The 14604-nt window shown below is 38.7% G+C and overlaps 2 protein-coding genes and 1 long non-coding RNA gene across 3 annotated transcripts; 1 reads left to right on the top strand and 2 right to left on the bottom strand.

Annotated features, from left to right (window-relative positions):
- The first annotated feature begins 382 nt into the window (after nucleotides 1-382).
- On the top strand, nucleotides 383-5202 carry LOC137749048 (protein NUCLEAR FUSION DEFECTIVE 4-like). The gene is made up of 3 exons (XM_068489235.1): nucleotides 383-884; nucleotides 2779-3710; nucleotides 3801-5202. The coding sequence occupies exons 1-3, from the start codon at nucleotides 576-578 to the stop codon at nucleotides 4300-4302; spliced, it is 1743 nt and encodes a 580-aa protein (XP_068345336.1). The 5' UTR covers nucleotides 383-575; the 3' UTR covers nucleotides 4303-5202.
- Nucleotides 5203-5434: 232 nt separating this feature from the next.
- LOC137749049 (uncharacterized) lies at nucleotides 5435-7655 on the bottom strand. Its single transcript, XR_011070146.1, has 3 exons — nucleotides 7431-7655; nucleotides 6159-6307; nucleotides 5435-5933 (listed from the first exon to the last, which is right to left on the bottom strand). It is a non-coding gene; the product is annotated as an uncharacterized lncRNA (long non-coding RNA).
- Nucleotides 7656-10073: 2418 nt separating this feature from the next.
- On the bottom strand, nucleotides 10074-11907 carry LOC137748377 (xylulose 5-phosphate/phosphate translocator, chloroplastic-like). The gene has a single exon (XM_068488524.1). The coding sequence runs from the start codon at nucleotides 11669-11671 to the stop codon at nucleotides 10322-10324; it is 1350 nt and encodes a 449-aa protein (XP_068344625.1). The 5' UTR covers nucleotides 11672-11907; the 3' UTR covers nucleotides 10074-10321.
- Between the last annotated feature and the right edge of the window lie 2697 nt (nucleotides 11908-14604).

Genomic DNA, 14604 nt, shown 5'->3' on the forward strand with positions numbered 1-14604 from the left:
TGTTCTTCATTGAGCAAGGAAGCTTTCAAGTTTCTTGTTCATATTTCACAATTTAAAACAAATAATTAATGACAATCTTCTCGTCTCTTAACTATGGGGATTTTTTTTATTATTTGATGGGCAATGGCGTATAGCGGTATAGGAAGATGGATGCTCTATTTGCAATGGGAAATTGTTTCTTATATCTTTTAATTAATTTAGATTTATGTTAATTTATTTACACGTCATTGCCACGTCATCTATCAATTCAGTGACGATCATCTTTAACTTTTAATTTGGACCGTTAGATGTAAAAAGATCCAAGAGCTAATAAGAAGAGAGAAACTGATGCATGAAAACGAGGGAGCCAACGAACACAACCATGTACGAATTTAGCAGTTGCAAGATATGGTTATGCCACCTATGAAAATATCAATCCAATCCAAATCCCAGAACAAATCGTACCCCTAAAACCCCTTCTTTCTCCCTCAAACCCCATAACCCATTTCGTTTTTTTCTATATCCTCTGAGGATTCGGTTTCTAATTCGAAGAACGATTTGAATTAGAAATCAAAGATTTTGGGGGCCGAGAAAGAATGGTTGGGCAATCAGGAAAATGGATGATACTTGTGGTGGCGACGTGGATACAGGCGTTCACGGGAACAAACTTTGATTTCGCATCGTATTCTTCTGAACTGAAATCTGTGCTGGGGATTTCTCAGGTGCAGCTCAACTATCTATCGGTGGCCTCGGATATGGGGAAGGCATTGGGTTGGTGTTCTGGGGTTTCTCTCATGTATTTTCCCTTGTGGGTTGTTATGTTCATGGCTGTCTTCATGGGTTTGGTTGGTTATGGCCTCCAATGGTTTGTCATTCGTGGAATCATCTCTGTGCCCTATGTCATGGTTAGTCAGCTCTTGTCTTTCTTTCTTTTAATTCTTGCAACGGAATTATGTGATTCTCGCACTCCCATTTTCTTTCTTTGAATAAATGAAGAATCAACATAATGCAAGAAGAGAAAACGGAAGTGAAAATCGATATCCTACTTTAACGTGTTTTGCATCTTCCTTGTCATATATTTTGCGGATTTGGTTTTTCCTTGGATATATGTGTTCATATGTTTTTCTTGCAATTTCGGTTATAATTTTTTTGGAGTCAGTTTTCTTTTTTTTTCTTGGGAAAGTGAAGGGGAAGTTAGGCCTAAAATTGGTGAACTTGTAACCTCCACGGCCACAAAAGCATGTAGGCTGATGTGCTTGGTTTCAACCTTTCAGTTCGAGTCCTAATAAGTCAACTAATCAGCCAATCATAGGGAAAACAAGCACATCATTTCATTGAGGACTCCATCTACCCCAAAAAACACTAGAAAACTGAGGTGATGAATTTTTTCCCTCACGATCTCTTTTTCGTTTTGTTTTTGTATTAGCTTGCAGGAAGAAAAACGTCAAAATAAAAGTTGGGAGTCACTTAATACTTCAGTCTAAGATTTTCTTTTATTTGGAAGTGTCCCGCTGATGACAAGTTCGACACGGCATTATCATGATTGGTTCACTTTGGTTGAAATTAAATCCTACCCTAGGAATTCATATCATTGTATTCACAAAATGAAATAATAAAGTTGTGGACCTAAAAATATCATTTCTGACAAAATCTAAATCAATGTTAAGTAAAGCATATTGTATTAAATTAACAATAGAACTATGCAAGTCGGTGTGACAGATACAAATGTATATACGAAAATGGATAATGTTAGGGTAAATCCATTTTCCCTAAATCAACTATTTGTTTTGTTAAACTAAGTTAGATTTGTTTGTGTTTTTCTTTTGGCTTAATTGTAATAACGATCTCTGAATTTTATCTCTAATTTAATTTTAATTTATGAACTCTTCTTTAGTACTCAAACTTAACAATGTGTTGCTTCATTGGTCATTTTCACTAACTCCGTCTTTTTTCCATTAAATCTAGGGTTTTATTAGGAACTTCAACTTAAAACTTCAAAAAACAATAGAAGAAACTAAAAAATATATGATAATTTATAAATTAATATCTAAAACTTGAAACAAATGAAATTTGGATTACAAAAATACAAAATAAAAAGGGTTGGAGTTTAGCAACTTGTATATATTAAGCAACACGATTTCATAGTTGGTAGGAGATCAAACTGTGGTTGGACTTAAATAACTAACAAATCACATATTAAGCTACGAAAAAAAAATTTTATGTATTCAATTTTCTTACTCAAAAAAAAAAAAAATCTGATATTTAAGATTTTTTTTTTCTCATTTTTAAATTCATTTTTGGTTATGTGGGATACAGTTCCAATATACGCTTGAAGTTATTGAGAAATAGACGGCATTAGTGAAAAAGATCAATGGTACAATACATTTTAAGTTCGAAGACTAAGAAAAATTAATATGAGAGTTCAGAGACTAAAATTAAACTAGGGGTAAAATTCAGAGATCATTGCTACAAATAAGCCTTTTTTCTTTCTAAAGAACCAATATTGACTCACAAAGTATTAGTACACATGACCTCGAGTGCATGAATAAACGCTCTTAACTACTTACGCTGCAAATCCCTAGCAAATAAGGTTTATTTCTTTGAGTAAATAAGACAAAAGCTTCAAAGAATTAAGAATAAGGCCACAACACATGTTGGGCCAAGTGATCCTCATTTCATTGGGAGCTAGTAATGAAAAAGCAGCAAAAAACAATTGAGATCAAAATAAAAACCAAAGGAAGATTGAGGATCATAAAACAAGTAACCAGATGATTAATGTTAAGTGTTTTGGCTTGGCAGGTATACCTTCTATGCTTGTTGGCTGGATGCAGCATCTGCTGGTTCAACACAATCTGCTATGTTCTATGCATCAGACACTTCCAAGCCAACCGCGCACTTGCGCTGTCCCTCACAATCAGTTTCAATGGGTTAAGTGCAGCCCTCTACACCCTCATTGCCAATGCAGTAAACCCGAACAGTGATACCATCTACCTCTTCCTTAATGCTCTAGTTCCTCTCTTCCCATCCGTCGTTGCATTAATCCCTGTGCTCCGTCAGCCCCCAGTTCAGTCCCTTCCCGCTGAGGCCACTCGCCGTGACTCCATGATTTTTCTTTGCCTAAACATCCTAGCTGTGGTCACAGGCCTATATCTCCTCCTCCTCAACTCACTATCATCTGATGCATCAAAAGCTCGGATACTCTTAGTTGGTGCGATTTGTCTCCTAATCCTACCTCTGTGTCTGCCTGGAATGGCATATGCGCGTGAGTGGGCTCGTAGGAACTCCCCCTCAAGCTTCCTTTCTGAAATCTCGTCAACCTTCAATCTGGTTGACACTGATGATCTTGAGCTCCATAAGGAACTCATTGCTGGAAGTGAAAATGATAATGCCACGAATGCCACAAATCCCACCAACACCAGTTCGTATGGGCTGATACACAGGGAAGGCTTTTTTGGGTGTTTCGCTTGTTTTGGGAAGGTGATGGAAAAAGACAGGTTGACAGTGCTAGGTGAAGAGCACTCAGCTAGGCTGCTCGTACGCCGGTGGGATTTTTGGCTATACTATGCTGCATACTTATGTGGGGCAACTATTGGGTTGGTCTACAGCAACAATCTAGGCCAGATTTCAGAATCACTTGGATACAGTTCCCTGACTAGTTCTCTTGTCACAGTATATTCTTCATGCTCCTTCTTCGGCCGTTTGCTCTCAGCTGCACCAGATTTCCTGCGTGAGTATGTATCTAAAAAACTACTGGTTTTATCAATTGGAGAATGAGAAAAAACCAGATGCAATAAAACCTAACCTGCGTCTTGCTAATGCAGCAAGGTCTATTTTGCAAGGACTGGATGGCTAGTAGTTGCGCTGCTGCCAACACCAATTGCCTTCTTTCTGCTGGCCGCATCAGGCAGTGAGGCAATGCTGCGTACAGGAACAGGCTTAATTGGGATAAGCTCCGGCTTTGTGTTTTCTGCAGCTGTGTCAGTCACATCAGAGATTTTCGGCCCAAACAGCGCGGGTGTAAACCACAACATCCTCATCACCAACATCCCAATTGGCTCACTCCTATATGGCCTTCTTGCAGCTTTGGTGTATGATTCCCATGAAGGAAGCTCAATCACCCCAGTGAGCTTGTTAAAGGATGCAACATTGTGCATGGGAAGGTCATGCTATAGGCAGACATTCATATGGTGGGGCTGTATTTCAATAGTAGGTTTAACTTCAAGCTTCTTGCTATTCCTACGGACAAGGACCGCTTATAATCGATTTGAGAGGAACAGAAATCGGACACAAGTCACAGAATCCTCCTTACAAACCTCCTCTTAGCTTCGAATTTTCATAATTTTATAAATGGTAACTTTTGGAGAAGCTCATAGATGTGGGATTTCATATAATGGTAACTTCGGGAAAAGCTTATAGATGTGTGGGATTTCAAATGAAAAATAGACGTAAGCGATGAGTATATGCATGTTAGACTGAGAAAATAAAGAGATTACATGTAACATAGTAGAAGGGAAGATGTCAGCAAGAGAATGTTAGAAATTTTTTAGATGAGTTCTAACCATCTTTCACCCTTCTGTTTTTGTTGTATTCTTTTTATATATTCTCTTACACATGCTCCAAAATACAATTCACAGAAGCATATAAACAACAAAAACAGGACTGTAAGAACCAGGTTTTTTGGTGTCCAGATCGAGTTCATCATCTATCCTAATCCCAAGTTCCTAACTGCTATCTCTAACCCCTCACCGCCTGAGCTAGCCCCAAACCTTATAAACAGGTTCCACTTTTACAACATAAACTGCTGCAATTTACAGGAGTTCAAATGGATTGAGATTTTCTTTTCCTTTTTGACATTCTACTCTATGCATTTAACCAAGGTTTGAAAGCCTAAACAATCTTGTCTACAGTTGGCTGGGGACAGTCGAATAGCTATATCAAGTAAAGGTCTATCTTCATATGTAGCATAACTAGTGGTAACTGCTCTTTTTTCCGGTGACTGCTCACTCTGAGAGAAAAAGAAACAAAAAAAAAACAGAATGAAAAGATACAATCTTAAATCAAAGACAGAACTACACCATCTGGTAAATTATCAAATAAAAGTACAGACTAAACAAAGACAAGCTAAAGGTTTAACAAATCGGTGTCATCCCCTCAGTTTCATCAGATTCAAGAATCCCTTGGGGACAACATAGTCCTTCAAGCCAAGAATCATGATAGCCACAGAAAACCTCCCAACTCATCAGAAATAGCAAGTATTGTCACTAAGTGGATTATATGACCTTCGGATTCATTCCTCCGGTTGTTTGATGCATTTTGAGACAGCAGGTCAGTTGAGCGGTAAGAACTTATTAAAGAGGACAGTTACAGAAACCTCAAGGAGGCCTCTGAGAAATTAAGTACTTTACTAGATAACATTCTTTCCAACGTATCCGAATGTGCATACAATAGATTCTCATACATAAAATATCATATCAGATTACACCATAACGCCTAGACTGGAACAACATAAGGGACTCAGCAGTATACAGATGTAGCATCCTTAACAAGATCTGCTGGAGTTCCACATATTCAAATTATATTAGCTCCTGATGTTAATGCCATTCAGGAGAATGAGAGCATCGATGAAAAGGCAGGCAATGTAGAATATACTAATCAATAATTATGGGTGCATCTACAGTCTCACCTTTCAGCTTGCCTAGAAGTTCAGATGGGATGTCACCTCTGAGAATTTGGACTCTGAATACGAGTTTTGTGCTGCTGCACTCCAGGAGTTCAAATACACATGCATCTCCAACCTTCAAATTGTTGTCGTTGACAAATTCTCTCCAGTTAGTATCAAACTTTCTCTGACCAGAGCCGTGTGTATATGTCATCTCCCAGTTTTTGCCTCCAAACGTGAGAACAGTAGGAATTGAACAGGAAGGTAGTGTTTGTTGAAATTTGGCCGGGATCACCTATCCCAACAAATGATTATTTCAATGAACTAGACCACAGCTAATAAAATGATGATCCCAAACTAGCATGTTGTCAGGGATTTAAAAGCACTACCGCCTATAATTGCAAAGACGAAAGAAGTTTGAGCAGCAACAAAGTGTTAATGTGGACAAGCATCAACAGTTAAGAAATTGACATAATCGGATATCTCACCACCTTTCAATCACGGGAGATAAGATCATTACCATTTGATAAGAGGGCTTGACATTTGCTTTTGTGATAACGACTTCAAAAAAGGGTTTCTCTGAGAGCGGCCAAAACTCATCCCCTTGCAATTCAATCATGGAATTTGATGTGGGTTGGTCTCCCATTTGAGGATCTTCTGCTTCAGCAACTGTAACATAACAAAAACGAAATTATCAGCGAAACAGATCATGCTCTTAATGAAAAGATATCTAACAGTGAAAAACATAATAAACATCTTGCGATGAAAAATGTCAGAAATTTTAAAGGTTATGACAAGTTGCTAACAGCTTCAAAAATAACTTAACAAAACATGCACTGGCGCAAGAAACATAAATAATATCAGAAAGGATGAGCAGAAGGAAACTTTTTACCTAGCAGGTAAAATAGAACTCTTTAGAAAGTATCTGAAAGGGTGAAAGTGAAACACGGGGAAACCAGTATAAAACATAGGATGAACTAAGAAGACTAATATAACGTTTGCCTATAGACTAATAACTTGAGGATTATATGAAAAAGTATTCCGGACAACAAGTAGCCAAACTAGAATATATACGTGTTTACAAAGAAAGTAATTATATAACTTTATTATCAACCAACTTCTGCACCTGAAGCCCCCAAATCCCAGAGGCGTGGAACGGAAGTAAATTATATGGAATGATGAGCATGAATCACCAGAGTCAGCTAAAACTTGTATGTAGACTCCAATAACATGAGGAGAACAGATTGAAAATACTCAGACTGAAGCTAGAAACATATGAATATTAAGAATCACTGCATCAGTCCATCGGAGAACAGCCCTGGATCACCACCAGAAGCCAGTGATGAAGAGCATTTATAATCTAAAGTTGAAGGAGCTGTTAGCTATCATAAAAAATCAAGGTGCGTAGTGTAGGGCAAATAATTAAAGGCGAAAAGTAGGAATCGAGCTGGAACCAATAAGTTGACGAGCAAAACAATGAACATAGATGGTCAATTGTTCTTCTTCAAATATGAGATTTTAAGAACAATATAGCTCCAGCATAACCTTGCCCACATATGGAAAATAAGTTCTAAACTGTGACAGTCCAAGTAAAGATACATCCAACCAACAGATGAACAAGCACGAAACATCAAACATAAACCTAGTATTTTCCAAACTAAGAACTAAGAACCTCTTGTGCTTTATGACGAACATAATTCATTAAAAACCCACAAGTCAGAAACAATAAAATCCTAAAACCCAGAAATTTGAAACCGGTTTTAGTAGGAAAAATAATACGTCGGTGGAGAACCTGGTTGGAGTGGGGTTGGCCACTGAGGTGAGAGTAGCCGAGTGACAGAGATCGAGCGGAGCGAGAAGGGAAGAGAGAATCAATCAACCCCTTTTTACCTACAAATTTCTATCTGGGATTCTGGACTGTACCCAGAAGGCAAGAACCGCGGTGTATAGGAGTGACATCTTAAACTTTTTAAATTGCTTACTTTTAATACTTCAATTATTCATCACGCCTCACGTAACGCTCAAATTATTCGTATTTTATAAACACAAATTAGTCATTAGATATTTTCCAGATAAATTTTTCGATGCATCAAAAACACTGCATCACGTGTCACTTGCTTTTGTTCTTGGTACATAAAAAAAGATATCTCCCCACATCCTCACATATTAGACTTGATACGGCGTAGAGTATGTGATTAACTGAAATATGAGAATAATATCGGTGCATGATCACTTTAATAATGGACGCTTATGGATCTTGTACCTAGAAAAGAAAAGGATCAGAGAAGACAGGGCATTAGACCTTGATTCTTTTTTTACTTGAACTTCTTTATGTTCTTGTTTTACATCTTTATGAGGTGGAGTCCGCTAGCAAACGAGAAAAATGTTAATAAATTTTGAAATTTCTCCCTTTAGTTGAAGTAGAACTTCTATTTATGTATCCAAGAAATGTGACTTTTACATCTTAAAATTTGCACCCTCTATATTGTAACAACTGCTAAGTCAAGTCAATACATTCTCACTTGTATCGTAAAAATTTTGATTCTATTAATTACTTAGTCTCAGCTTGTAATTTACTTATTAGCATATATTCGTGTGCAAATACATTTGATTTCTAACTTAAGAAGAAACCACCATGAGTTGTCAGATAGGAATTATAGCTTTATCCAACTTATGCATATAAGCCAATCAATTGTTGTGTGTTCTTAATCTAATAACTCCAAAACTAACAATCACTAAGTCAAATAGATACATTTTCACTGGCATTGCGGAAATTTTGGTTTTGTTGGCACTTATTTTTTCAATGTACATTTCTTTGTAGCGTGATTAAAATAAATGACAAACAAACTTAGAAAGCAGAGTTCACATTCGACCAAAACAAAAAACAACGAAAACGCGTCAAATACAAGTATGCAAAGACCGTGGAAACGCATCAAGTACAAGTAAGGAGGATCAATTGCCTTCATTCAGACTTTGAATTCGAATGGACACGTGGGGGAATTGTCTTCATCTTTCTTTGAAGCTAATAAGCATGCATTTTCTGACAGATGATGAAAGTAGCGTATTGATTTCCCATCATGCTGTCTACTTAAACCATATTTTGTAGATCACTTGTTGTAGCGACTGGTGGTAAAATTCAACCATCAACTGTCACATAATGTGATTTACAAAATATAAGTCGAAAATGATGATCTCCCCAATTTTCTTCAAATTCCTCGCTAATAATGGTTGTGTTTTAAGTGAATCTTTGTAGCTCAATCATCGTCTTGTTGGCACGACATGCTAACCCCTTCGGTTGGAGATGGAGATAGAAGAAGAGTGCAATAATTTTACGTTATGGTGGACAAGCATTACGGAATATGGATAGAGGTGTTCTAGCTACTGTTACTTGTAAGAAGATGAAATTTCTGCAATATTTATAAAAGTGAACGTATTGTTGCTCCTTGAATATTAAGATGGGGATTTTGATTTATACTTTGAATGCAAGTTTCTTACACACCGGCCACGCGCAAAGAAGAACGCAACAGATTTAGACACTAATGTATTGGGTCCTGCAGTGACATAGTTGAAGTAATAAGCATAGGATGAAGCAACAATGGATAGAACAAATCCGCTGCGTTAGTAATCTGGAGTTATTCCGGTCAATCTTATTTGCTTTCAAGATCGTCAATCTGACAAGCATGATCCAGAGTAGCAAGAACTCAAGGAAGCGGTATCAAATATACATCTACGAAGATCAGCTGTGGAACGTAACAAAATATTGTTGTCATTGCGCATGACAAAAGAAAATGCACAAACATGTTCGAAAGTAGCAACAGAACAAATTAACCAAGAAGAAAAAGAAGATACTTTAAGTCAGCTCCGCCTTTAGGTAATCTCTAACGTAAGGATCAAGCAGAGATTACGGTCTTAGACCCAGAAGCAAAAGAAAAAGAAGAGAAGTAATGTCATAGAGCACGCAAATGATAAATACAGATTAACACAACACAACTTAAACTCGATAAAATGTGAATTTCTTGAAGTGAAAGATTTGGAGCTCCATACCTTCGGATTTTCGACTTCATTCTATAGCCAGCCTTGTTTCTTTGCTTTACTTAAAATATCACTAAAGTGCAAGTTTTCATCGTGTTATTTTAAAATAAAATACTAGCTCTATAGTTTAGACGACTCAGGGTGTACAGAAAACTCCTCAGTTGCCAATATCCTACATGTTGTAGCTTGTTCTTACAAGGTAAGGAAGCTCAAGAAATATAGGAACACCAAACTACCACCTTACAAGTGGCGTTCCCGACCTTCATAGTCTCAGGTGCTGCATAACTATAAAGCCAGACAACAAGCATTTGAAGCTTAACAATAAAATGACCTCCTCCATATGTGTAAGCTTAACAAAAAGGCAAAATCCTGCACTCAACTTCCTAGATCTCTAGGCTCAAATAAACATCAAAACTAAATCATTCGAATCAGGTAACAAGTGAACAGGTAGAATAAAGGCCTCATCAATCCTAGCATACATTCATCGGTAACACACACGGACGCAAGCATAAATTCAAGGGGGAAGAAACGATGATATGAAACCTGAGCCAGTATTAAAACTTGATAGCTGTAGAACAAACCAAAGCAAAATCACAAATTTTACCAGGCCAAAAAATAAGACGCCTAAAGCAGACCAAGTAAAAATTATATTCAATCCTTCTTTTCACCACCCTTTTTCTTTTTAGCTGTAGCCTGCGAATACAAGAAAGTCCCAAAAATTGCAACGGCGGATCCAAGTGCATTAAGAGGTCTAACTGGATTTCTGAACACCAACACAGTCGATATTATTACCACCACTCTCTTCATTGTGTTTCCAACTGAAAAGGTCAAGGGGCTAATTTCATCTAGAGCTTGATACGATGATTGGTTATAGAGATGGTAAAACACTCCAGATAGCAACACCCATAGGTACAATGTGGATGGTTTTCCTACAGCTGCAAGAGCTTTGTGATATCCTTGAACCCATTGAGACCCTTCAAGGAAAATAGCGGCGGGAAACAGATAGAAGAACGAAATTATACTGATCCAACCATACAAGTTCAACCCATCTACTTCCTTGAAGTTCTGTAAACTACGTTTCGAGTAAATGTTCCTCAACACGAACCCGACATTGCTAATCAAAGCACCCCAAAGGCCTTGCACATTGAATGACACCTCAGTAATAGCAGCAAGAGCACAACCCATAACAATAGGGAGGATTGAAAGCCAGACCTGTAAAGGGTACGAATCGCCTAGGAACGACGAAAACACTACTGAAAAAACAGGCTCGGACGATTTGATTACATGGGTGAAAGAAACCGCCACCTTAGAGAACGAGACACATGCTGAAATGTGGCCTATAGTGTGGAACAATGCAGGTCCAAGGAGTGCAACAATGAAAGGTTTAGAAATTTTCGGGCGGGGTTGGAGTTTCAAAGACCAAAGAATGAACATCCAAACAGACCCAGCAAAGAGCTGAAAAGATCCAAGAAGCCATGGATATGGAAAGACATTCAGTACCTTCTTGTTGTAGACGTTGAAGACAATGTTCTGGAAGTACCATAGCCCAAAAATAAGCGCGAGCTGGGCGGTGGTGGCCTTGGGCTTTGCGACTGCAGCTTCAGTTTCCCCTCCTGCATTGGATTCAGAAGCAGCTTTTGGGATTTGGGACCTGGGTTTTCTCCCAAACCCAGATGGGAATTCACAGGCTTCGCTCAAATGGCTGATCTTTGAGCTCGAATCTCGAATCTGGCCCGTGGGTTTTGTTTCTTTTGAAGAAATTCCAAATGGGTAGCCATAGATTCTGGTAAAGCTTGAGAATTTGGAGAATTTGGGGGTTGTTTGGGGTCTGAGAGAGGTGGGTTTTTGGTGCAGAGGATATGATTGCGTTTGGATTCGAGTGAGAAGTGAAGAGGAGGAGGGGGAGGGGGAAGGGGATGAGGGGGCATTAATAGAGGGGAGTTGACGGCGGGATTTGGAGAAAGTGACAGGGGAAGGACAACTGATATTCAAGGTAAGCATTTGGTGTTGTGGCAATTGGCTGTGGTTGTGGTTGTGGTTGTGGTTGTGGAGAGAGAGAATAGAGAGAAGAGAGAGAGAGAGGGACAGAGATTCTGCAAGTACAATATAAATGCGCAGGGTTTGGAGATTTGAGGAGGACACGAGTCCTTCCTAATCCTCTGGTTTTGATTTTATAAATTCCTTTTCAGTTTGGCATATGCTGCGTAAGATATTTTGTTGGGGCAGAGGGCACTTTGCGAGAATGGGCCCGAGCCTAGAAATCAGGCTCTTCGGTAGGCCGCCGAGTTTGGCTCTTGACCGACTTTATGGAATGAAAATGTCAAATAATTATACCTCAAGTGAGTTCTGCATTTTACAATCGACAATTCCTCACAGAGTACAATTTTGACCGCACATTGTCAAGATGTAGCTCAAGGTCTGGGCCTTGCGAACCCAATATGGGAGTCGTAACTCCTAAAGACGAATGCGGCAAATTAAAAAGGTGAGTCAAAAACACTAAATTACAACTTTCTGTTATAAAATAGACGATGTGTGTGCAGTGGAATAAATAAAACAAGACACAAATTTTACGAGGTTCCTCTACAGTCAGTGTGACTGGAGTACGTCCTCGGGCAGTAGTGATGCTTTCATTATAATTGGAATAATAAGAGTACAAAGATAACTCTATTAATTCTCTCCTCTCCTCTTCCTCTCTTTCTCTTCCCTCGTCTCTTTTTCTCTCTGTGCTCTTTTTCTTTTCTCTCTTATCTTTTCTATTACATGAAAACATATAGAGTGCTCTATTTATAGAGCAACTCCATACTGCATGTTGAAATTTGTAACGCGTCTTCTGACAGCACAATTCATTTTCCACTTTCATTTTCTACAAATGGAACTGTGGGCATTCATTGCCCATGAGACTTTTCAACACTCCCCCTTGGATGCCCACATATCAACATGAGTTGCCTCGTTAAGATCTTGATCTATTTTTGGATGCTCCCCCTTGATGAGTTTCTCCCCCTGATTTCAAATTCTTTAGGCTGATCATTGATCCTGCTACTTTAGTCTTTTAGCGGTGATAGTTGCCGAATGAGGTGTTTCACTTATTGTTAACTTTCCACAGACTTGTTCTTGAACTGGGTTGGAGGGCCTTCTGCTAGACTTCCTCCAAAGGTCTGAATTTACCTATTTTATCTGGATCTGAATTTGATTCAAGGGTGGTGGACACTTAATCTTGAATCGGACTTGTGATTTCTTCAAAGGCCGTCTAAGCTTGATCTTGAATGAAATTGGAACATGAGGAGCTTCATGTGACAATTGATCTTAGACTTTGTCGGGGATGAACTGACATGTGTTTGTTGTGGTTGTCTCCACAGGCTTCAATGTATCATTTTCACTTGCCTTACTTGCTCCATTTGCAGAAGTGATATTTTCCTTATGCAGGTTTGACATCTTCTCGTGTAGTATTTGTCCTCTGATACAGGAGTGGGATGCAAACCTTGTATTTGAATGGACCATCACTTCTTGGTGGCAGCGAAAGTTTGAGTGGAGGTTCCGACATATTGCTTTCTTTGTCCTTGTCTTGGCAGGTAAGAACAAGGACAAAGGAAAGGACAGGGAGATTGCATGATATGAGATACTCTTGCTCTCGTCCCTGATGATATGAGATACTCTTACTCTGGTATGACTTGTTTGTAGAGGTATTCTCGGAGAGGAAGAAAACTGAGTATTTCGACATACTTTGTGAAAGATGCATTCTCAGAGATGAGGAAGAGTTAAATATTTTTCAGTTCTATCTTGCCATGGAGGACAGAGGTTGACATATATATGGATTTCCCAATAACAGGTAGTAGTGATGTGCCTTTACTCTTGTCAGCAACTGTGGTGTAATTAGAACAGTAAGATTCACGCGTTTTCAACTTTATCAGAGATCTTTGACAAAGTTGCACGTGATATCCAAAAGCTGAGATTGCGTCTGAGAAATGTTGACAGACGTCATGCAGGGAAATCCGGCTTTTGAAATTCGAAAATCGGTGTCTCTTCGATTTTTGAATAAGTGGTCCTGTTGCCCCTCCTTTTATAGAGATATCAATTTTGTTCAGAAACACTCAGAAAATTGTTGCCTGCAAAAATTTTCCTTTCTTGCATTTCTGAGATTTTATCTGAATTCCTTCATCATTTCTGAAAATGGCTTGTCCATCTAACATTTGCTTAGATTTGAGTCTCAGGATTGATACAGACGAGCAGCGTCAGGATAACATATGGCGCCCGTCCTTCTCATCTTCTAATGGTCCTCTTACGGTTGGGGACTCTGTGATGAAGGATAACATAACTGCTACAGTGGTAGCCAGGAATCTTCTCACTCCAAAGGACAACAGAATCCTTTCAAACCGGTCTGATGAGGCGGCCGTTCAAGACTCATTGGCTCTCAGTGTTCAATGTGCGGGCTCTGTATCCAATATGGGCCAGCGCTTACTTGCTCGAACCCACCAAGTTGAATCATTAATGGCTGAGGTGGCAAGTCTTAAACAAGAAATTAGAGGGCTTAAGCATGAGAATAAAGTGTTACACATGCTTGCAAATAATTACTCTACGAGCATGAAAAGAAAGCTCGACCAGCTACTGGAATCCGAAGGTCGGACTCAAAATGACAATCGGGGGTTCGAGTCTTTATTCCAAAGACATCCATTGTCTTAGCTGTCTGGAGTTTCACCAAGTATTGAGACTCCAAATAATCAACTTCTGGTGTCTTCCCCTTCTGGGGTACTTCCGAGTACTGAGGCTTCACATGAGTAACCTTTGTGAAGGTTCCTTTCTGTTTGTTTGTTTTAACTCATGTGTATGTAATTTCTCGGAGATATTAATATATAAGCTTTATTTCATTCAGTGTATTGTATTAAATACAATAAAGCATATATTTCACTAAGATGTGGTACTTCTGGACCAAATATCAA

This window comes from Pyrus communis, chromosome 10 (assembly GCF_963583255.1).
Source record: "Pyrus communis chromosome 10, drPyrComm1.1, whole genome shotgun sequence".
NCBI classification, from domain to species: domain Eukaryota; kingdom Viridiplantae; phylum Streptophyta; class Magnoliopsida; order Rosales; family Rosaceae; genus Pyrus; species Pyrus communis.

Bases quoted from the DNA above. Each gene is read 5' to 3' on its own strand.
- LOC137749048 (XM_068489235.1), top strand. From the start codon at position 576: ATGGTTGGGCAATCAGGAAAATGGATGATACTTGTGGTGGCGACGTGG. The intron at 885-2,778 runs GTTAGTCAGCTC...TTGGCTTGGCAG, and splicing joins TCTCTGTGCCCTATGTCATG to GTATACCTTCTATGCTTGTT. The intron at 3,711-3,800 runs GTATGTATCTAA...TTGCTAATGCAG, and splicing joins GCACCAGATTTCCTGCGTGA to CAAGGTCTATTTTGCAAGGA.
- LOC137748377 (XM_068488524.1), bottom strand. From the start codon at position 11,671: ATGCTTACCTTGAATATCAGTTGTCCTTCCCCTGTCACTTTCTCCAAA.